The 23906-nt window shown below is 36.7% G+C and overlaps 1 protein-coding gene across 2 annotated transcripts in view; it reads left to right on the top strand.

Annotated features, from left to right (window-relative positions):
• Window positions 1-23906, top strand: part of SLC39A8 (solute carrier family 39 member 8) — a 69061-nt gene that overhangs the window by 26140 nt on the left and 19015 nt on the right. For both annotated transcript variants that reach the window (XM_033106730.1, XM_033106729.1), the window contains exons 4-6: window positions 3319-3488; window positions 6198-6320; window positions 6818-6982. In XM_033106730.1, the coding sequence (XP_032962621.1) occupies window positions 3319-3488; window positions 6198-6320; window positions 6818-6982 (458 nt within the window). The remainder of the gene's footprint in view (window positions 1-3318; window positions 3489-6197; window positions 6321-6817; window positions 6983-23906) is intronic.

The raw sequence follows: 23906 nt of genomic DNA, 5'->3' as shown, positions 1-23906 counted from the left end.
TTATCCTTGTAAAAAACTATGAAATAGGAGAATTAAATGACTTAAGATAGATAAAGTTTTTAGAAGAATCTTAACCCATAGTGAGCATTCAATAAATGTTAGCTATTGTTACTAATATTCCTTGGAAATTTCTTAAAATCTTTCAGAGTTCACTGAGAAGCAGAGAGAAAGTCTGGAAGAAATCATTAGAAGGAGTCTGATATGTATGTGGAAAGGTCCAGGGAATATTTTATACTAATTCACTCTTTGGTGCATCAGTTGACTGGATGAAAGGAATTTCCCCCCTGAATAATGTCCTAACAATACAAGAAGGGGAAACTATGCAGTGTGCCTAGAAGAGTGATGATTCATGCTCCCAAAGTTCCCAATTGGCCCTGATAAATGTGCCCAGTAGTAAGGAAAGTTAGAAAGATTGGGTAAGCAAATGAATTGGTATTTTTTCGGGCAGAGTTCTGGGCTGCATCTTGAAATAGGGCCTTCATTAATTCATTCACCGAGGAATGTTTGCTATTTGCCAAGCAACATTCTAGGCACCAAGGATAAATAAAACATACCCCTTCTTGAAAATCGCATAGTGTATAGGATGTAGACTAATATATAATTGATAACATTACTGTAGCACATAAGAAATGGTAAGTGGCCCAGTTACCTTCAATCAAAAAGCTGTGGGAAACTTGATGAGCAAGTGACTGCTGCCCAGAGGAACTAGGAAAGCTTCATCGAGGAGGTCTCTGAGTTGGCTTGGAGAGCCATGTGTGAGTTTCTTAGACAATGACGATACAAAGATGCTTCCAGATAAAGAACCACAAGTAAAGGTAGTTCTGTATTTGGAAAACATTGTGTCTGCATACAGGCCATGTTGAGAAGGGAGAATAACACTGGTGAGGTTGTGTGGGAGTCAGTTCATGAAGGGCAGTTTCAAGTGGGGGAATGAGATGATCAGAATTGTGTTTTAGAAGAATAAGTCCGGTGGCCGTGTCAGGCAGGGGGAGGAAGGACCAAGGAAAAGTGTCATAATGCATCAGATAAGGGAGAGGTAGTGAAAGCCTGCAATCAGGGCTAGGCAATAAGGATGGAGAAGCTGGAGTGAGAGTGATCTCAGGCAGAACTGAGAGCTTGGTCACCAATCCTCTATGGAATTGACAATTGAAGGGTGAGAAATTGAAATTGAACATAAAATTGATGGAGAGAGCGAGCAAGGGTAGTGGAACAGGAATTCACAGGGAAAAGTGATGACTTTAATCGGTGTGTGTGGCTTTGCCTCTATTTGGTACTCAAAAACTTCTTTGTATTTTTATTTTAGTTTCAACATGTCTGTGTCCTGTCTACTCAAGGAGATTATAAATATTTGTTAAATGAATGAATGCATGTAGGCTAGTGATGGGATCGAAGGCTATCTGTGTTAAGGGAAACTACATATAGGTGTATCATGGAGGGCGATGTGGGACTGAGAACTGTCTCTGTGGAAAGTCTGAGGGGAGCAGATAGTGTTGTTGGAGGTGACAGGTAGTAAAGGGGCAGGGGTGGACCTTTGTCAGTCCAATGAGATGACTTTGTAGGGCACGGTCAGGAGTCTGGAACTGACAGGAAAGTGTCTGGAGAAGACAGTCACGATCAGTGCTGTGATGGTTCTTGCAGTAACATAGTAACATTTATCATGTCCTATTTCACTTGGTCTCAGCACAGGCTACCCCTATTGCTTTGTGTACGGGCGTGCCCACACACTTCCCAACTTCCCAAGCAAAAGATCCAAGCTGCTTGTTGGCAGGAATCAGGGTTTGGTTTGCACCCTGGGCTCCATAAACATTTGCTAAGACTGTTTATTTGTAGATAGAATCGCTTGAACTAGAAGAATGGTGAACAATCTTGTATTCATGAAGCACAATATAAAGTGTTTAGTGTCGTCGTTGAGCCCTTAGGGCTTTTTACAAATTAAATTACCTCTACAGGAGTAATGAAGCATATTGCTAAAAAATGTGGGCCTTGGAGACAGACTGTCTGGTTCAAAATCTGCATGACTTTCTTTATATTGGCATGAGTTGGACAACTCTTTTGAAGTCCATATGCTTTGGTTTCCTCACCTGTATGCAGGCGGTGACAGTAGTACCGACCTCATAAGGTTTTGTGAGGATCAAATGAATTTATATGTGTTAGCCGCTCAGCACAGTGCTTGGCACGTGGTGGATACTCACTAAACACTAGGTGTTTCTCCAGTACTCCACTGACAGTGTGCATGAGAAAAGTGGCCCAACATTTAAAAATGTTTTGGGGGCATTTTAAAGAAGTGGCAATATCAGAAGAGGCAGCTTTCTGATCTTTCACATTGTCCTTTATGCATGGTGTGTGGGGCACAGGCAAAACCACAGTTCAGAGCCCATTTATATGTCAGCTTGCACTGCCGTCCACGACTGTCTTGGGCTCGCACAATACGTCAGACTTGTATTCCCATCGTGTCTTTAAACCAATTCCTGTCGGATACCTGGGGGAAATTGAGGCCCAAAGGCGATGGGTCACAAATGTCATTAGCTGTAGAGCTTTGGATGACATGCGTTCATTTCATTCTAAGCAACATTTATTAAACACCTGTTGGGTGCCAGGTCCTGGGGATAGAGAGGTGAAAGACGCATCACCTCCTGCTGTCACCAGCATCTCTACTGGTGTAGGATATTTTTGCCTTAATCTGGGCCTGGCAAGGTGAGTTACGCTTTGCAGCTGCTCTCTCCTGCCCCCATGTGAGCCCATCCTGAGTGCTCCCTACACTGGGTGAGTCCAGGTCTCTGGAGGTCCCAGCTGGAGGTCTGAGGTGCTGCTTTCCCCAAGAAGGTGCTCTACACAGGTGCCTGCATACAAGTGATTATGACGAGCTCGGTGTCAGCAGTTATGGTCACCTGGAAGCTAACCTATTCCCACCCATGTCCCTTACCTGTCCCTGCATCTCATGCTGCCTTAATGTTCCTCTGAAAGGTTGGGTTTTAACTTGGCCTGGAACCAATCGCTAAAACGTGGTGGCTTGGGAGCCTGTGGGCCTGAGATTGTCACTATTCTTGACGTTCTCCAAATTCCTTGCAAGCTATACAATTCTTTGACCCAGTAATGATGACTGATGAAAACATAGGCTGTGTTTCTATTAATATTTATTATGCTGTATGTATGTCCTCAGTTTACCACATAATTTTCATTGAGATGATTTTGCTGTTTTAAAGAAGATATCTGTTTCAAGCTTTTAAAGAAGAAATTTGTTTCCAGTTTAATGTTGAGTAAGACTTCATTTGGTGCCTCTGCTTTGATTAATTTCACCTCTTTCCCTCTGATTCACAGTTTGGGGATATGGATTCCTGTCAGTGACAATTATTAATCTGGCATCTCTCCTTGGATTGGTTTTGACTCCGTTGATAAAGAAATCTTATTTCCCCAAGATTTTGACCTATTTCGTCGGGCTGGCTATTGGGACTCTATTTTCAAATGCAATTTTCCAACTTATTCCAGAGGTAAGGATGTTGGCTATTTGTTTCTGTGAATGATTGTTTCTTTTAAATGTTTTAACACTTTGTACATTTTAAGCCTCCATAATTGTCACAGAATTTTATGGCCTGGGTTATAGTGTTTTGGATAAAAGAGAGCTGAATCACAGCAAATGAAAAAGTTTGTCTCAAACTTCAGGGACTGTCAGTGTCAGAGATAAAATTAACATTCTAGGAGGCCAGCCACCAGTACGTGCTCAGACAGCTTGGGATACCTCCGAGGGCCTTAAAACTTTATTCTGTCTTGCATTTGCAAATTTAATCTTTCTGCACACTTTATTTATTTATTTATTTTTTTCTAAAGGGCATGCAATGTCAAATTTACTGATAATACACCACAAAATTCCCTCATGTGTTTACTACAGCTGTAGAAGACTAGAAGATAAATGAGAGCGTGGTTGACAAACCTTTTTGTTTTTTTTGACTGTGGGAAAACATCAATTGAGGGCCAGTAAATAAAGAGCAGCTTATGTTTTTCTTTTGACACAATGGATTATTGATCTGACAGTGACTACACTGTACTATTCAGTTAATCAACAAATAATATGTATGTTTTATTTCAAATCTATATTGTGGCCATATAAGGCAGAGAGGAAGAGAAGAGTAAGTGAGAGGAAAACAGAGGGGAAAGAGAAGAGACAGTAATAGGAGGGATCCACAAGGGGAAATAGAGAAATTTATATACACACAGACTGTATCTTCCACCCCACGCACCCGCAAACATGGAGAGGCAAGCCCTGAGGAAAGAGAAAATAGTAGTTCGGGGTCTCACCGTGGTCTTATAATGCTTAGAAAATTATAACTAAAGCTTCTTTTAGTTTTCACAGCTGTATATGAAATTGGGGATGTAACTTCTTAGTCATTGAGTTATTATTATTGTTGTTATTATTATTATATCTAGAAAGGACCTAAGAGAATATCTACTTCAAACTCTCAATGGTAAAGATGAAAAAAATTAAAATCCAGGGGCATTAAATGACTTGATTATGCCATACGATCAGCTAGTAACAAAACTAGGATGACAATACAGATTTTCTGATTAAAAAATATTATGTGTAATATTATACATGTAATATATTTAGTATACTATTATATGTGTACATATTAATTCATCTGATTTGTAGGTCCAATTAAATTTATTTATTACATTTTTTAATTTTTATTTTTCAGGTACAGGTGACATTCAATATTATATTAGCTTCAGGTGTACAGCATAGTGGTTAGATACCCATAGAACTTCTGAAGTGATCCCCCCAATAATTCCTGCACCCACCTGACACCATATATAGTTATTACAATATTATTGACTATATTCCTAAGCTGTAGTGTACATCCTTGTGACTACCTTGTAACTGCCAATTTGTACTTCTTAGTCCCTTCGCCTTTGTGGGTCAAATTAAATTTGAAAAACTGATATTTTATGTGGACAGAAGCTTCCACATTTATGATTTTTAGGTTTTCTATTTTATTGAAAATGTGCTAATATATAAGAAATGTCTATAAAGAAAGTAAGAAACTTCTTCAGCAGCATTTATGGAAGTTCTTCTGCCTTTTTGTGATAATTAAGGAATTATGGAGGTAATCAGAGAATTATATCAGCACCAAAGAATCTGTCTTTGTAATAATACATTCAGTTTCTATAGACAGTGAATTCTTTTGGGAGGGCAAAATTCTTTCCCTTTTGTTGCTTCATTTTATTTTCATAACCTCTGTGTTAGGTATACAAGTAGGTATTTTTGTGGCATTTTTGCACTATAGAAATAGGTACAGAAAAGTCACTTAGATGAAGATGTGGCCAAAAGATCTCCTCAGAGGCAGACATAGAATAAGACCTTCGGCGTCCTCTACTTTAGAATGCTATTCAGAGAGAAGATTCAGTGTCTGGAATGGTGTAAACCTATGGCTTTTCATATATTACTTTCCCTTCCTATTTTATTTATTTTAATTTTGTGTTTCTCGTCTGTTAAGAATATCTTGACTCTATAATTTCAAACTCCAGGTCTTGCTTGCCCTATGTCCTTTTATCAGTAAATTTTCATTCTCACTGTGTGTGTGTGTGTGTGTGTGTGTGTGTGTGTGTGTGTGTGTTAGCCTGGTATCTTAAACCTTTTCTTCTTTATTCTTGGGCCTAGTCCTTGATTTATTTAATCGCTTTAGGACTTAATCAGGATCATGTAGGTTCACGAGGGAAAACAATATTGGGAAAATAATAATTCAGGTGGCCTGCCATATTTGCTTTAAAAAGTTGACTCTGGATATGTTGTGTTTAGAGAAAGTAAATAATCAATGTCTCATTCATCTTCATTACTTAGATTTAATATTATCTTCCAAATATGGGATTCAGTACTTCTTCACTACTAAAAGTTTCCTCTTTCAAGGCAAATATCGCTGCAGGTCTGCAGCTCTGATAGCCAGGAAATGGTGAGATACTCAGGGGCTTTGTTTAGCAGAGCTTTTTCTGGTTATGAGATTTCTAAGCCATCCCTTACAGTTTGCTTACTTGAATTTCAGAGGTTTTGTTTTGTGCTGTTGGCAGGTAAGTTCCCAACATTACCTGGATGTGAAGATGGACTTAGAACTTTGGTGAAAATTAAGTACTGCAAAATTTTTGTATTATTTTCTAGAAATCAAGTTAAACTACTTGGTTTTACCTGAATTGCCTTTTTTTCTCCCCAGGCCTTTGGATTCAATCCCAAAATTGACAACTATGTTGAGAAGGCAGTTGCTGTGTTTGGTGGATTTTACATCCTTTTCTTTTTTGAAAGAGTGCTTAAAATGTTGTTAAAGACATATGGTCAGGTAAATGCACTTTATTTAAAACATTTGATACTTTACCTGCTAAAGCTACTTTATATAGGCAAATAGTGGCAGGAATTTTATTCTTAGAATTACATGAACTGTCCATTTATTAGATTTGTGAATATGAGGAGAAAGAAAATAGTTAATATGTTGATAAGTATCAGAGAAACATTTAATTTATATTGTAAAATTTGGAGGCAGTACTAACAATTTCACATTGTATATCAGATGCATATAACTTGTATTCCATTCATAGTCGACAAAATAAGAATGTATGTGTACCCTGACATGAAAAAACAGAAACAACAGAATTTAATAAATGAGGATACATTTAAAGGGAGAGAAATTTTATATATCTAAAAAGATCAGAGTACACATAGCATAGATATAAATTTTTTCTCTTATAAATAAAAAGCACTAAACTGTATTTTCTGTTCTATATGAGCCATCTTTTTACCTTCTTAAAACCTTTTTCCTTTTCTTATTGTTCCATGTAGAATGATCATACCCACTTTAGAAATGATGATTTTGGTCCTCAAGAAAAAACTCATCAACCTAAAACGTTACCTGCCATCAATGGTGTGACCTGCTATGCAAATCCAGCTGTCACAGAGCCTAATGGACACATCCATTTTGACAATGTCAGTGTGGTATCTTTACAGGTACAGTAATTACATTTTCTTTTTACTAACTGCATCCTTTATACTATGTGAAGACTGCTGTTGATACAGCCAAGTCAGTATTTTGCACATGTAAATGGATCAGATTTATTCCTGTATATATGGGCTAAGTAAAATGTAAGTCTACATTCTTTTTCTACTTTACCACCATATGTTTACTCTAAACAAGTGAGTTAAGAAAGAAATTGTGGGTTACTCTATCTGATGCTTCACTATTCTCTAAGATTATTTAACTATATTATGTAAGAGTCATTGAGATTTATATAATAATATGTAGCAAAATTAATCAGAGCATTTCTCTTATTTTGCAATTATTGCACCAAATAATTCCTGTGAGTGATTTTGAAACTGTAAGGAAAAAGATTTCTAAGCTGTTAAAATTGGGTTCATTAATTAATTGATATAGAATTTGTATTCCTGTCTTCTAAATAATGTTAATGAGTATCATTTCTTGAAAAAGGATTATATGCCAGGTTACATGCTAGGCACTTAAATGTTTTATCTCATTTACTTTTTATAACAACTATTGAAAGCAGGGCTTATTTTCTTTGTATTAGAATTATTTCAATTTCAAGTGGTGGAAATTAAATGCAAGTTATATATGCAAAGAGGAGAATTTATTGGAAAGATAGTGGGCTGTGTCATGGAACAGCCAAACTATCGGATGAGGAAGAATTTAGGAACCGTAACAACCATTAGGACTCCCTCTTTTTCTCCATGCTTCTTAGAGTTCTTTTCTTTCACTGTGGACCAGTTCCTTCATTAATAGGAAACATAGGTACTAGCAGTTCTTGAGATTTGTGTCTTATAATTTCAGCTACAAAAGGAAATTGGTCTGATTCTTTCAGTCTTAAATCCAAAATTGCTGACAAGGATCTCCTTGGCCCATCTTGAATTATATGTCCACTTCTAGGCTATTCTAAGTGCTTAGGGGGTTGGACTCCTTGCACAGCCCCAAGGGAATATGGATGCAGTGGAGGAATGATTATTAAAAGGGGATGCTGGAATAATAATGTCCTCGGTGTCCACAGCAATTCTCATTTGACAGATTAAGAAAGTGGAGCTCTAGATGTTAACCTTTCCAGGGTCACTCAGCTTGTAAATGACAGATCCACAAGCTACAAAGTTAAATGCACTATAAGAGAGGGCAATTCAAAATAAAATCAAAAGGAAGCCAACTAAGAAAGACATAAAAAGGTATCTGGAAGAGGTTATTATGGAAAACGACCTGGGTTTCCTTCTGGAAAGAAAACGTGATTGGTCATATACTTCTCTCCAACCGATTAAGGAAAATCTCCAGTGCATTTGAAGAGACAGTTTTGTGTTAGTACCAAGCTGAGAGAGAAAATTATTTCATGCAATGTAATGAATGATGCTATCAGCCAAGATTTTTCCAAGAATATGGAAATGTTCAAATAGCTAATGTCTTATAATAATTACAATTAAATTTATTAAATGCTCAAGTACTACACCTAAACTTTAGTTGAATGATCTCATTTGATCCTCATAATAGCCTAGGAGACAAGTACTGTTATAATTAAGAGACTGTGGTTTAGAGAGGTTAAGTAACAAACACAAGGACACACAGCTCCTAAATGGCAAATCTTGGATTAGGTCCGAGATCGTCTGATGCTGAAGACTGTGGTCTTATCTACCTTGCTGGATTGCATTCTTCAGGTCACTGCTCTACTAGAATCAAGATGATGACATTAACTCTTAACTTAAATATTAATTTTTGTAGGGGGAAGAAGATAATTTGGCCCAAGGGCATTGCTTTCTAAGGACAAATAAATTGAGTTGCTCAAAAGTTTGACTTTAGTTTTAAAGTTTTCGGGCTCCTGGTTTATGATTCACTATGATCAGAGGACATGTTTGTAGTAAATACAAGCCCTATGACAAAATTGGGTTCCTAGACATGATCCTGTCTTACATAACTTAGAAATATCAATCAAAGGGCCGTTCTTCTCTACTTCTGGTGGTAGTGCTAGTACACAGGCTTTCATTTATTTATTCAGTGAACATTTATTGATGCCTTCTCACTGTCCTAGGCACTGGGATTCAGAAGTAAACAAATTCTTCTGGAGCTTATAGTCAGCAGAAATAGACAATATAGAAAAGAGTAAAACAAGAAAATATCAGGTAGCAATAAATACTTTGATGAAAATAAAACTTGGTAACATGGGAGCGACACGTGTAAGCTTCTTTGATTGACTGAACAAGAAAGGACCCTTAAGAGGTCCACAGAGAATTGGATAATGAGAAAGAAGAGCCAGCCGTGCTACTATCTGGGGGGGAAATGTTTGAAAAGCTTTGAGAATAATCAAATGGGTCACCTACAAGGGAACTGGAAGCTAAATAATATTGGACTTCAGGACATCAATGCTGGAGACCAGGGACACAATTTCTTCAATATTCTGAATAGGAACAACTGTGGAATTGTATACATAAGTTAAACTACCCATCTGTGAGAGGGTGGAAGGAAGCTTGGATTCTGGAAGTGTACGTCTAGGAATGAGAAGCCCAACTGAAGGCAGAGAAGGGGGATGTCAGGATGACAGCCATGTATCAGGCCTTGAGATGAGCCCTATAAATAGTCCTGACACTGTCTTCTTATAGGGACTATTTTCTGTCCATTTTGGTTGAAGGTGTATTTTCGAGTGAAGAGAGATTTAAACAAATTGAGCAAAATACTATTATTTTCAGTTTTCTCTTTATATTGCATTAAAAAATTCAAAGAAGTAGAACTCAAGAAATACCATCAGGGTCTAGATATTGCTTTAGAGACAGTGGGTATTGTAATATAAGTGAGTGATGTACATAATATAATTAAAATATTTCTAAATATTTATATGATACAAATAATTTAATCTAGGTGACCCCATCACAATGATTGAACATAACATGTAAAATTCATGGTTCATTTCTGAGTCCAAGTATTGCCTTAAGATTTTCATTGATAATTCCTGTTGTTACTGCTTCAACACATGAAGTCACTCCAAACTGAAAATAGTAAGAAGCTATCTAACAGTGTGTTAAGAAACATAGTCTAATTTGACATTACTGTCAATAGCACACAAATTGACTGACAATCTAGATTATAGCAGCATGATTCTTGATTTTGTTAGAATGTAGGGGGAACAAAAGAGTTGTTATAGAATAATTAAAATGAATGACTTAGGGATGTCTCTATTAATATTCATCCAAACAATTCTGGTCTATCACAGAATATTCAGACATGCAATGATATTTAAATTTAGTTGTCTTTGGTATTTTGCCTAAATCCAGTCATCTAAAAATTATAGCTTTACACAAATTTAAAAAAATTTTGTTGCCATGGAAGCATAGTTATCACAGCAGGAGGATAGAAGATATTTTTTTTAACAGTTTGTTAGCTTGATTTTGACTTTTAAATATTTAGACAAATAATGTGAGACTTCCTTAATGCTCTCGCTCCAGACCCAGTGAATGTTAGGTGCCGCAGTCCATGTGATGTGAGATGTGTGTGTAAGTGTGAGTGTGTGTGAGTGTGTGTGTGTGACTGTGGGTGTGTGTGAGTGTGTGTGAGTGTGTGTGTGAGTGTGTGTGTGTGTGACTGTGGGTGTGTGAGTGTGTGTGAGTGAGTGTGAGTGAGTGTGCGTGAGTGTGAGTGTGTGTGTGTGAGTATGACTGTGTGTATGTGTGTGTACACATGTGCGCATGCAGGAGCATACACATTTTCAAGAAAAGGTAAAGGTAATAGGGGAATAAGAAGAAGGCAGTTAGAAGGAGAGAAGGGAGCACAGTATTCTATTTCTCCATTTGTTCCATTATTGCCACTAGGTAATGGTTCACATCTCACCTTGTGACACTTTCCGCTTTGTTCTTTTCTCTCTCTGACTACTTACTGAATGGCCTTGAGGAGAAGTCGTTTCAATATCTACGCAGCCAGGTGGGTCCTTTCCCTGAATGTACAGCTTTAGGACTGAATTAGAGGTGTTGATTCCTTTGTGATGGTAGATACTTTGGGGAGTGTTAGCTCTTCAAGGCCACTAGAGGGCCTGCCTAGCTCATTTCTCCTGGACGCTGTGATGTCTCATTTTCTAAATGAGGCCTTTAGTACTTTCAATATAGAATAGACACTAATAAATAGGAAGTGATATAAACCACTTATTTTTCCTAATAGAAGAAAAATCAATATCAGCCATTTTTAGAAGTTGACTATTGTGAATTTCATGACTAAAATTGAGGTGCAATGAAGTGGAATTTAGCTGCAAAGTGTGGTGATATTAGGGCGATGTACTTTGTCCATAAGTACATCTTATGGACAAGATGTACTTGTCCATAAGTACATCTGTATGTACTTAGTCTATAAATATATAGATGACATTTTTGATGTGCTTGGGTCTCCATGAGAGTCCAACAGATTTTAAATACACGTGATTGATTTATCAAATATTTACTGAGTACTATAGGTACTTAGCACTAAGAACTGGGAATGCAGTAATGGGACAGAGCAGACAAACTTTCTGCCCTTTCATAACATAACATAACATAACATAACATAACATAACATAACATAACATAACATAACATAAAACATAACATAACATAACATAACATAACATAACATAACATAACATATACTACAAAATATACTGAAAACTGGAGAGTCCTTTTTTTTTAAAGTATGAGATACAAAACCAATCAGAAGCCCTGTCTATGTGTGGGGCTTGTCTACCGGTCTTTTCTCTTGAGTCGTTGGTTTTCCTTTTTTCTTGCCTGCAGGTGGGAAGGGTGGTATATATTCCTGGCTGCCATATGGGCAAGTCGGTGTGAGGAGAGAAGAACTGTAGCACTGTGCATACCTGACTTAACACCCCTTGCTTCAGCACTGGACGTCACTCCAGCCTTCAGTTTGCTTGCTGTTCTTGAATTGAGGGTTTCTCTGGTTCAATTTCCCCAAACCGTAAACCTCTAGTCGTCATTTGGGGTGGTTGCCTTGCTTCTTTGTCTTGGAAGCAAGGATCTGGGGTTCTAATTGTTTTCTAAATAAACTTACAACCGATTCTTTTATTTTCAGTTCTACTCTTTACCCGCTACTTTCAGAAGTACTTGCGCCTTCAATCCCTGAACATTTCTGAGGTTCTGGGCCTGGCATAACTTTGCTTCTTGACTTTTATCCTTGAAGTCGGTTAGAATTCATCCTCCTCTTTTCATCTTCCAAAATAAATCTCAGTGCTGTCATTGCGTCTTCCATTTTTTTTCTGTCCTTGTGACTTTATGGCTTTCAGGAGGCAGTAGAGAAAATTTGTTCCACTCTGCCATATTTTACCAAACACCTTTTTACTGTTTTAAACCATATAGATTTTAAACATCATAAGATTTAAAAACAGACCTCAGTTACTTTCCTATATGTGGTTATATTAACAATTCGTTAAAATTGAAAACTACAGAAGTAATAAAATTTTATAGGAGGTGGTCTTGATTGACTTCTGCTTACAGAAAAGCTCGTTTAAGTAGAGGCAGATGATGTCCCTAGAGATTCAGGAGTAGGAATTCTGAGTTTGGCTTGGTTGTTAGTAGAATTTCCTCTCACCAGCTCCATCTTTATGCTTGCTTCCTTGCTCCCTAGAGGCCACTTTGTCTGGCTCTAGTTTGTGTTACGAAAGTCATGAAAACTAGAACCTGAATCCCCTTGAATTAGCCCACACTTCACTGATATTAGCTGCACTTTTGTTCATTATTAGTGTCCACCTTTTCATATGTTCAAGAATAACTTTTCTAAATATTTTTCGTTACTCTACACAATTCTCACGCCTCCCTTTTTTCTCCTTCCATGAAGAAACTCAGCGCATTATTTGGAATTGGAACTTTGCTGTCTCACCTCATCTGTTACTTCCTGAAAAACTGCGGTGTTCTCATCTGGTCTCCACCCTCCCTTTTGTGTCAGAACTTGTCTCCTTCCTCTGTTTCAAGGCCATTTCCTCCAAATGTGCCCATCTTTCCCATGGCCTCTTCCTGATTTCATTTACCTTTCCTGACTCTCTCCTCCCCATGTCTGCAAACATGCTCAAGTCTTTTCTACCTTAAAGTATTCTTTTTTCCCGACTCTGATACGCCCCAAGATTTCTCAAGCCTTCTATCCCTACACTGTCCACTGTCCAACTTTTCCAAAGACTAGCTAATCCTGAGATAAAACAATGTGTCAGACATTTCAGACATTGTTGTAAGGGCTTTACATATATTAATTCACTTATTCCTTATAGTAACAAACTTAGGAGGAAGTACAATTATTATCTCCATCTTAAAGATGTGGAAACTGTATAGAGAAGTTAAGTAACTTAGCCAAGGTCACACAGCTACCGAGTTAGGATTTAAACCCAGACATTCTGGTTCCAAGGTCCATGTGGTTACCATTACCCTGTAATACGCTGCCTATTGTTTCCACTTGCTGACTAGGCTTTATGTGCTCCCTCCTCTTCATCATCATTTCCTCAAATATTTAATTGTGTATAATTAAAAAAACAACAACTACCTATTCTCTGAAATTTCTCTTTGGAATGTTAAAAGTGATTTTTCTAGGCAGCATGCTGTATTCTTAACACTCCTCATCTTTCTTTCTGAGGCATTCCTATAGTGTAGCACATACCTGAGTATTAATTATTGGCTAAATGATAAGAATATGAAAGCAAATTTTTCACCAGAAGCCATTGCCTACCTCCTGGAATTGCTCATTAGTTGGTTTCAGTGACATGGTACTATCCTTCCCGGCCATTTTGGCTTTCCTGGTGCTTTCTCTGAATTTCCAATGGGTGTGGAGGAGGAAGCAAGGGCTTTGGCGTTCACATTTCAGCAAATAAAATGTTAGTTGTGTGATTTGGGGAAAATTAATGAACATCTCTGAGCCTTTGTTTGCTTACCTATTAAATGATAAACAAAAATCCTTAAATTAATGAGTTTTTGTGAAAATTAAAATAATTTATTATGTATCTACTATATAACAATGTGACTGACATATATATGCATGTGAGGAATATATATTTCCCTCTTTCTTCCATTCACCAATTTCTTTTCTTCTCTTTTATTGGTTTTTAATCATAGTAATCTTATCAGATCCTGTCATTTTATTTTCATTCCTCTGGGAATTGCTTCTAAATCTATATGCTTAATTATTTACAGATTATCACTTAGAAGCGGGCTTCTAGTATTAAGCCATACAGGCTTTTGAATCTATTTGTATTTTTTCACTGGAATAGAGTAACATAATGAGAGGATAAAACAGAATTCCATGCTTTCTTATCTCTATTATTTACCTTTTTAAAAAATGTTGAGTACTTTTCCTGAGTTTGATATTTAAAACTTGAGGGCCATCTGATAATAAAGACAACCTTCTGAATGTAAATGCTTGCAAGCCTGCCATTGACCTTCTGTCTGATAGACTAAGAGAACTTGAAACATTTACTCTAACTTCATGGAATGAAACTTTAAAGTTCAATTTAATTTACTATTTGAATGATATCAGTTTTTGCCCCACAGATTATCAGAGTTGTTCAACCATGAATTTATTAAGTCCAGTTGTAGCTGTCACACTCTGACACATTCAGTTCATTTGAAAGGACATTAACATAATGATACCTTAATTATGTATGAAAGATATTTGATTGTCATATTATTGAAATAATTGGGGTGCATAAAATCTTAAAATTGAATTAAGGGTTGTAGTTAGTGCTGTTAATTTTTTAATCTGGATATAGTAATTTTGTACAGATTAATTAGAAAGATGACAAAGTTAGTGATACAAATGTAAAAATCATAATTTGAGAGAGGAGATAGAGCACCAGTGAATAAAGTCACACTACTAGAGATAGCACATAAATCTAAATGAAATCAGAACTAGAAGGGAGAGGTCTGAAAAAGCTAGAGCAACTTGCCAGAAAGGGAAATCCTTCATTAAGAACTACTTTTGCTTTTCCAGATGAAACTGGCCCAGATATGTAAATTTGGCAAAGGCATTTTAGTTGATAGGAGTTGAAAGTGTGTAGGGACTTCGGATTATCCATCATAACTCCTTAAGTTAACCAAACATTTGGCCAGCTAGGACATCCCTGATCTCACAGAGGGAGGTGGATAGCATCACCAATGACACAGACATTTCATAAAGAACGAATGTGGGTACTGCCAACTGCTGGGCCAGCTGGGAGAATCAAATAAAATAATGTATGTAAAAGTGCTCTGAAAGGTACTCAAATCTATACTATTTAGTCTATTTGAAAGACAGTTGCTTAAGGGTCAGTCAGGGACTGCTATAATATCCAAATGTAAAGGGAACATTTTAGTTAATGGTCTGATAAACATTTAAATGCTTAATATTTTCATGGAGTTTATCATGTTAATCCATTGATATGTGCCTTCCACCCCATGCAAACATAGTTATAATATTATTATATTTGACTTGGTAGACTTTTAGCATTTTTTCCTCCTCTATATGTAGCTCCTCCGCCCCCAGGTTAATTTCTGGTGAATAAATGAATTATCTTGAAGTACAAAAGAAAAGAAAGAAAAATGTTCAAAGATAAGACATCCAAGAGAAGTCCTCTCAATCTCCCTGGAAATTGCAGAGAAAACTTGACTAATTCTTATCCCACATATTGTGTGCCAAAAAACTTTTAAAAATCCACTCAGAGTTCTACTCACAGTGGACAGAAACCTTTTGTGAGTTATCAGGTTAAGATGCCAAAAACTTCTTGGTTTTCAATTTGATTTATAAATGCCGATTATGACAGAAAACAGAAGGTCTTTTTGATGGTAGGAAAGAAAGGAGGACAAGTTTGATAAAAGTTCTAGTTAGTATTGGTTAGTCTTGGCAAGAGTTGCTCTGGTAGGGTTGTAAGACCAAAAACGAATGCATGAGCCTGGGTTACAGAAAAATAATATGGTATGATTAGCAGAAATGAGGCAGTCAGGAAGAGAGCCCTGGCAAGAGGTGGGAGGGTGGGAGACAGAGACAAGGAAAGACGATTAAATTTTCTCTAGATAAACATTTTTATTAAGGCAACACATGCATACAGAAAAGTGAACGGTTCATCATTATATAGCTGTATGAATTTTTAGTAAGTAAACTTCTCCATGGAACCACCATCTACCAACACCATGAAACAGCATATCACCAGAAGCTTCCTTCGTACCCCTTCCTGGTGATTTGCTTACACCCTTTCCTCTCAGAGGAAACTGCTACTCTGAGTTCTAACATTACACAATAGTTTTTCATACGTATGTAATCTTTTGTATTTGCCTTCTTTTGTTCAATATTACACTTGTGAAATTCATTTATAGTTTTGTTGTAATAGTACTTCATTCATTTTCATTGCTTTACAGTATTCCATCCTATGCATTTATCTTCTCAGTATCATTATCATACATTTAATCTTATATCTGTTCATGTTTTTATATATTTTTATATATTTATTATATATGTATATATCCATAAACAATATATTGTATTATTTTACATTTTGAAACTGAGTAAAAAAGATATTAAGTTGTACATTTCATTGTGTAACTTGCTTTTTTTGGCCCGTATTTTAGTATTAGTATTTCTATTTCATTCATTTTAACTGGGTAATCTTACTACTACTTGATTATCCATTTCCTCTGAAAATGATAACTTTTTTTTCTTCCTAGCTCTTTGCTTTCTAGCTCAATGCTGCAATGTAATTCTTATCCATGTCTCATTGTGCCTGTGTATGAGAGTTTGTCTAGGGCTGAAGTGGACACTAATGGCATTTTGGGCAGAACAATTCTTTGTGCGCAAGTTTCCTGTGCACTGTAGGCTATTAAGCATCTCTGGCTCCCAGGGTACTATTTGTCAGTAGCAGCCCTCCAGTCATTAGTGACAACCAAAAAATAGCTCCCATTACCCTCACATTTGTAAATGCCCTTGGGTGGCATTTAGGTAGTTTCCAATTCAGAATCATTGATCTTTTTCTCAACTGGAATTTTGTGAGACAAGCAAGCCCCACAGAAAACAATTTAAGTGACTGTTTTCTCTGATCTCTTAAGTACGGTACATAATACATAGTATATTCTACATGCACAGAAGAAAAAATAATTTATTATTTATAATGGATACCTTAATTACGGCATTAAGACTTAATTGTGTTGCAGAACCTCTGTGAGAAAGGTTGGGCGATAGAGCTAGATTTGTAAGAAATGAGTAATAGGGTCGGCACATCTGTGATTTTACCGAATAACAGCAAATTGCTCTCCACCTATTATGCTTGTTCACACTCTCATCAACAGCAGAAGAGAAGTCACATTTCCCCGCCACATCTTTAGCAATACTTGGGAGCTCTAGACTTTCAAAAATTTATTACCAATTTAATGTATTTGAAATAGTGTCTTTTGTGATCTTAGTATATTTCTGATTACTAGTGGCCTTGAGCATCTCGTTATATGCTTCCTGGTCATAAGTCTTCTTTTGTTTCCCATTCATCTGTTTCACATATTTTTAGCTGAGTTGTTTGTCTTCTTTTTGATTGATCTGTATTAAAGGAAAATTATTCTGACACTCATTAAAATGGTAAGGAAGACTTTAGTCAAGACTATAACAATATGGTTTGACTATAGAGGACAGAGATTGGACTCAACTCAGAATATGGCAATGACAGTTGAGGATTTACAGCTAACAAGCAGAGTGAGCAGGTCAGTGATAGAAAATTACTAAGAGGAGGCATCAAGGGTAGGGGGGATTCTTGCTTAATCCACTTAACAGGATTGTTGCTGAAGGCAGGCCAGGATGATCAGATATCAAGGATAGGGGGGATTCTTACTAAACTGACTTAGTAGGATTCTTGCTACAACTGGACTCTGCGAAGATAGACACAGAAGCCAAAGACTGAGCCCTAGTTTAGAAGAGGGTTTGGAGGAGCCTGACTAAAGTTTGGTCAAGGAGAGTCTGTCATTTCTATGAGTTTGTCATATATTCTAGATACCAATATTTACTTATTAAATGGGTTAAAACATATTTTGAAGTCTGTAACTTCTCTTTTCACTTAGTTGATAATATAGTTTATTTAAAAATTTTTGGTTTTAGTGTAGTCTATATCACAGTTACTTTTCTTCAGGCTTTCTGCTCTCGCAGAGTTAAGAAATCTTCCCTTTGCCAAAGTTAAACAAGACATTCTTCCCTTCTTTTAAAATTTGAAAGTTTAATTTCCCATGTGGAGTTTATTTTTGTATATAAGAAAAAGATCTAGGTTGCATTTTTCTGTATAGATGAGCAGTTATCCTAGCTTCTTTTATTAGATCATTTTGTCTCTGCCATATATCAAGTTTCTGTATATCAATATGTCTGTATCTGGACTTTCTATTCTCTTTCTGCCCTATCCCACAAAAATTCCTGCCCTAAACCACACTACCTAAATTATTATAGTTTTTAGTAAGCATTGACTCTTAAGACACGGCTTCTCACTTTTTTTCATTGAAAATTATCTTTGTTCTTTCATATGAATATCGTTTTGAGGGTTTTTATTCATGTTGCATTGAACTTAGAGATCAATTGATGGACAGCTGACATCTTTATAATGTTTCTGATTTTCTTTGTTTCGTAATTTTCCATATAAATGTCCTTGAACTTTTCTGTTGAATTTATTCCTAATTACTTTGTAGCTTTGCAGGTATCTTTTCCCTACTATATTTTCTAGTTCATTATTACTGATATGTAGGTGTGCCCAGATTTCAGTATATTGGTTGTATAACCTGCAATATTACTGAACTCTTCTACTATTTCTTGTATTTTATTTGGATTTTCTATGTAGACATCAAAGAACAAATGAGTGCATTTGTTTTCTTCTTTTCCAATTATTATAACTCTTATTTTTCTTGTCTTATTGGCAAGTATTCATGGGATAACTGAGTAGAAGTAGTGATAATGGAATTTTTTCTTATTTCTGACTCTGATGAGAATGCTTCTAAGTTCAAGTAGGTTGCTCACTGTAATTTTTTTTAAAGGTACCCTTAAATTAAGAAAGTTTCTTCATATTCAGAATTTACTGTTTTTCTCAGTTTTGAATTTTACTGGGATTTTTTTTCTTTGTCTATACTAAACAAATATGGATAATCTATATGCAGTTAATTTTTCTACTTTTAGAATTGGAGAGTCTGAAAGCAGGGTGAAATTCTAAATGAATAAATAAATATATTTTCTCACAAAAATTCTATCATTTTTGAACTACAGTATTATTCGGTGTTCATTGATGAGTAACATGAAAATTAGAGCAACTTTGTCCAAAGAATTGAGTCAGATTGGTCTGAGTTTAAATTCAGACTCTGACAACTAATCAGGTTACTTTACTTTCCTAAAACTCATTTTCTTTATCTGTAAATTGGCAGAAATCTCTACCAATCAGGATTATTACTAGGATTAAATGAAATCTTTCAAATCTGCGTGGTGAACACACAATGTGATACATAGATGATATATTACAGAATTGTACCCTTGAAACCTATGTAATTTTGCTAACCATTGTCACCCCAATACATTTTAATTAAACAAAGTAATAAATGAGCATAGGTAGTCAGTAAATATTAAACCTTGTTACTAACACTACTGTACTATCAAACTTCACCATATTCCTGAGAAGCACTGGGGATCAAGTGAGAGCAGCAGTGGCCACCATTCTTTGGACCCAGCGCTACAAAATATTCTATTTCCGTGGCAGAATATTGAGCAGCTCATGAAAGAGTAGGAGACTTGCCACAAAGCTGTGGGATCATATGTCAGGTATATAAGCACATGTGAACTGGAAGGAAGAAAGCATTTTATGCACTGGGTTTTCTATGAAGACAGGGTAGGGAACGTTTTGAAGATTCAAAAATAGATGGATTACTTCAGTGCAGAAGCAATTTATAGCCAAGACTTATATTAATGAAGGTTTCCAGAATAGACAAGGAGAACAGGGCTTTCATGGCAGCCTGCAGAGGATAAAAACTAAATAGCAAGTTTGAATAAAAGATATGAAGGCAATTGGATTGAATTTTGATATCAATTTGCTTTCCTTTCAGAACAAATTTCCTGGTGTCAAGGTTCATTAGAAGAGACTCTGGGGGACAAAGTCTTATGTAGTAGGCAATACCATCTTCAGGACCGTTAGAGAGGAAAAGCAGAAGAAAAAGGCCAGGGGCTGGGGTAGGATGGGGTAGTGCCAGGTCTCCAGCTGTGGATAGAAGAAACCTTGTGAGCCCCCAGTGTGTAGTGGACGCTCCTTGATAAGATGTCTTTGTTGGCATTGCCCCTGCCTAGGGTAAGGAATGAGAATAATCAGATCAGCTTCCATAATAATGAGTTTACCAGGAGATGGAGGACTGGTATGGGAGAAGATTTTGGAACAATTTTCAAGAAAGAGGGTGTTGGGAGGATCTGCTCTGATGGCTGAAACTACGGTCAAGCAGAGAGTGGTCTGAGTTGTGTTTAGAAGTGGAGCCCTGTGTGCTGAATAACTCCTTCTTCAGTGTTTTTTTTTTTTTTAATTTTTATTTTTTTTAATTCTTTGGTAAAAAATATGTAAATTTTCAATGCTTTTGAAGTCAGATATAGGAGTCAATTACGTATTATTTTGGAGGCATTACGTATTATGTTGCAATGAGCTGTAAGGAAAGGCCAGATTTAATGTATACAGAAAAAGACTAGAAAAATGAATCATTTCAGGGAGTTTGTCATTGAAAGGAAGAAAAATGAGGGAGAATAGCAGTTCACTGAAATATCAGGATTTGGGATTTTGTTGATCTGAGGGAGATTTCAGACAGGGAGGAAAGACAGGGAGTGGAGAGGGAGAGACTAAAGATGCAAAAGAGAATGGAAGTTATGGTAAGGGAGTCTGATGGAGCAAATTCCTAGAGAAGAAACTAAAAGGGAATTAGAACACAAGTGGAGCTGTTGGTCTTAAAAAGGAGTGGGTTTTTACTCTTAAGATCGAACAGAAGGTGGAGAACGTGTGGGTGGAGAGAAAGGAGTGTGTGTCAGATGGCTTCCATCCTAGGCAGGTGGGAAGTGGCGATGAAGGAGAGTGGGGTTGGGGAAACTGGAAAAGGCTTGGGTTGGGCCTTCTCTTAGTGTGTTTAAGAGGATTAGAGATGATAACAGATTGCTGAGTAGAAAGGCAGAATTCTCAGCCCCGAGCCTGTGTCCTTACTTTTAGGGGTGGAAATGTTGACTTTTGCAGCCTGGAGCCCACGAACTTGGGCACCGTTCTGCACAGATGTGAGGCACAGAGAGTGGTAGCCCGTCTGGGCAGTGTCCACACTGTGGCAGACAGGGAGAATGGCCTGTCTGCAACCTTCGGAGGGTGCAGGGAGCCAGGCGGTCACATATGAAAATAGCCTGCTCCTGTGTACAAAGTTCCAGCAACAGCATTTTTGTACTCCACCTCCTGGAGTCATCTCTGCACGTATTTTGTTTTCTCTGGTGTCTGAACCATTCTCAGTGTCAGGTACAGGAATCATTAATAAGCATGTCTGATTTCTATTACCTGTTATTCCTGAATAACTGACAGCAATGTTAATGATGGTAGTAGTCAGGGGTGTGATGGAGTGCAGGGAATATACTCAGAACTTTACAAATATTATTCATATACAACCTTGATTGGTGGTGGGATTATTTTCATTTCACAGATGAGAAAAGTGAGTTTCAGAGAGCCTAGGACTTATTTAAACTTAGGTCGGTCCATTCAAAGCTTTTTTTTTTCTCTCCAACAAAGCTAAGTTGCTTCCTGATTTGCATGCTTCTCATCAACTGAAATGACTTTACTTTTAGGGAAATCCAAATATAAATACATTTTTTGGTGAGAAAAAATTCTGATCTACTTGACAAGCATCTACCATGTACGTGGTATTTTTTAAAGGCGCTTATAGACGTGTAAAAATAGCACAGTATGAAGAGTTCTTGTAGTAGAGGTATACCCAGATTACTGGTCTGAGAAAGACGGGGCACACGCTGAGGTGGGAGGCAACGCAAGTGAAGTCACAGATGCTCTCCTGAGAAGGCGATGCCCATACCCACCTGGAAGGAGTGCGGGTAAATAAGACTGGATGACACGGTAACCTGGGTGCAGACGATACTTCCAACGATGATTTATAAGCATTTGGCCATTTCTAATATTGAAAAATTTAGGGAGGTGTCCCTGTAGAGCAGTGGTTCGCCATCATTCCCCTTAGGAAGCTCATGAAGTGCATTAGTATTTGTAACAGATGTAACCCGCCAGTTGTTAAATTTAAAGGGATTTAAAGGGATTCATGAACCCACTGAAGTACCTCTACATAGGTATTAAATCTATTTACAGATGAGTACATTAAGACTGTTAAGTAACTCACTCAAGTTTACATAGATAATTAATGGCAAAGCTATGGTGAGATCCCCTTTTGGGGTCTTGAGTCCCAAGCCCATATTCCTTCTATATACAGGACACTAAGTTCCTCATTGCTCTAATCAGTTCTGATGTCTAACAAATGAACTTTTGGAATACAACTTGTACTGAGTGGAGGATTGCCTGCATAGTGAAACCTTGTTAATTTTGACTCTACTAAATCTGTCATAGCTGATAAATTATAATTTGTTATATTTTGCTTATAGGCTGGGCTGGAAAGTATCTTGGCAGCATCTATAAAATTTGATTTTGAAGCAATTTGTAGGCAAGGTGCACCTAAAATTATAAAGTTATCTAAGGAAACACCAGCTTGCTATGTTGTAAGTGATATGCGACATTAATCTTATCAGTGCAATGCAGCAGGTTTTCATAAGGACCTCTGCCGCACTCTGTGCTTGCTGCAGGAGTCCTTTGTTAGTCTGAGTTCTGAAAAGCAATACAAGTGTATTTATCTAAACATATTCTATACCAAATGGCTTTCACTAATCAAGCAGGACTTTTCTTTATTTAGAAGAATTAGTAAGGGTTTACTCAATTAAGCTTGAAATCAAGTTAATTTTACCGCTATTACTATGATGAAAAATTGCTGTGTTGCTCTGTCCTGCATGCTGATTGATTTTAAAAAATTGAGAATGAATGCCAACACAGTTTTCTTTGATAAATGAGGAAAAAATCTAAGAGGTTCAAGTAAGTTATTCTAGGCATCAGAAAAAGTTGCTTAATTCTATTGTGTAGAAAGTCCAGTTACAAACCAGCATAAGCAATGGAAAAATTTTAATACATATTCTATTGTTGGTGTGTCTTTAACATCAGGATTTTCAGTTTTTTTTTTAAAGTTGCATTATAAAGGATGACCATGTCATAAATATTGGATTTGCCAAAATAGGCCTTTTCTTTTCTTTGACTTCTACCATTTGCTCTTTTGAAAATGTTTATATGATGCTGTATTCTTTCCATGCTACATCTTGCAGTTTGGGAATACTGGATCAAGACCCGGTAAGTGATTTTTACTCAGTGTATTGCGTGATGGAAAATTGGCCAAAGCATGAGGTGTTTCATTGTAATAAATGAAATCTATGTCCCAGGGAGGAGCAAGTGGGAATGTAGAATTTTCTATTATTCCATGTTTTATTTATTCTATTTTTTAAAATTTTTTTATTTATTCTATTCTACATTCTATAATAAAATGTAGAATATTCTATTATTCCATGTTTTATTTATTCTGTGTATTTCAAAATAAGGATCCTAAATCAGAAAGATCACAAAGCTAAAGCATCTTGTAACTGAAATGTGGTCTTGCTAAAAAGCTTTTTGGGTTTGACACTACCATACTATGTAGTAGAATATTAGCAGATTCTCTCTCTCTCTCTCTCTCTCTCTCTCTCTCTCTCTCTCTCTCACTCTCTCACACACACACACACTCACCTATAGATATTCATCTGTCTCTGTATTTATATCCATTTGGTTTTATATCTGAGGCAAATGTCCAGATCACAGATATCACTTCT

This window comes from Rhinolophus ferrumequinum, chromosome 5 (genome assembly GCF_004115265.2).
Source record: "Rhinolophus ferrumequinum isolate MPI-CBG mRhiFer1 chromosome 5, mRhiFer1_v1.p, whole genome shotgun sequence".
NCBI lineage: Eukaryota > Metazoa > Chordata > Mammalia > Chiroptera > Rhinolophidae > Rhinolophus > Rhinolophus ferrumequinum.
The sequence above is the reverse complement of the archived record's forward strand: the minus strand, read 5'-3'. Positions and strand labels throughout refer to the sequence as shown.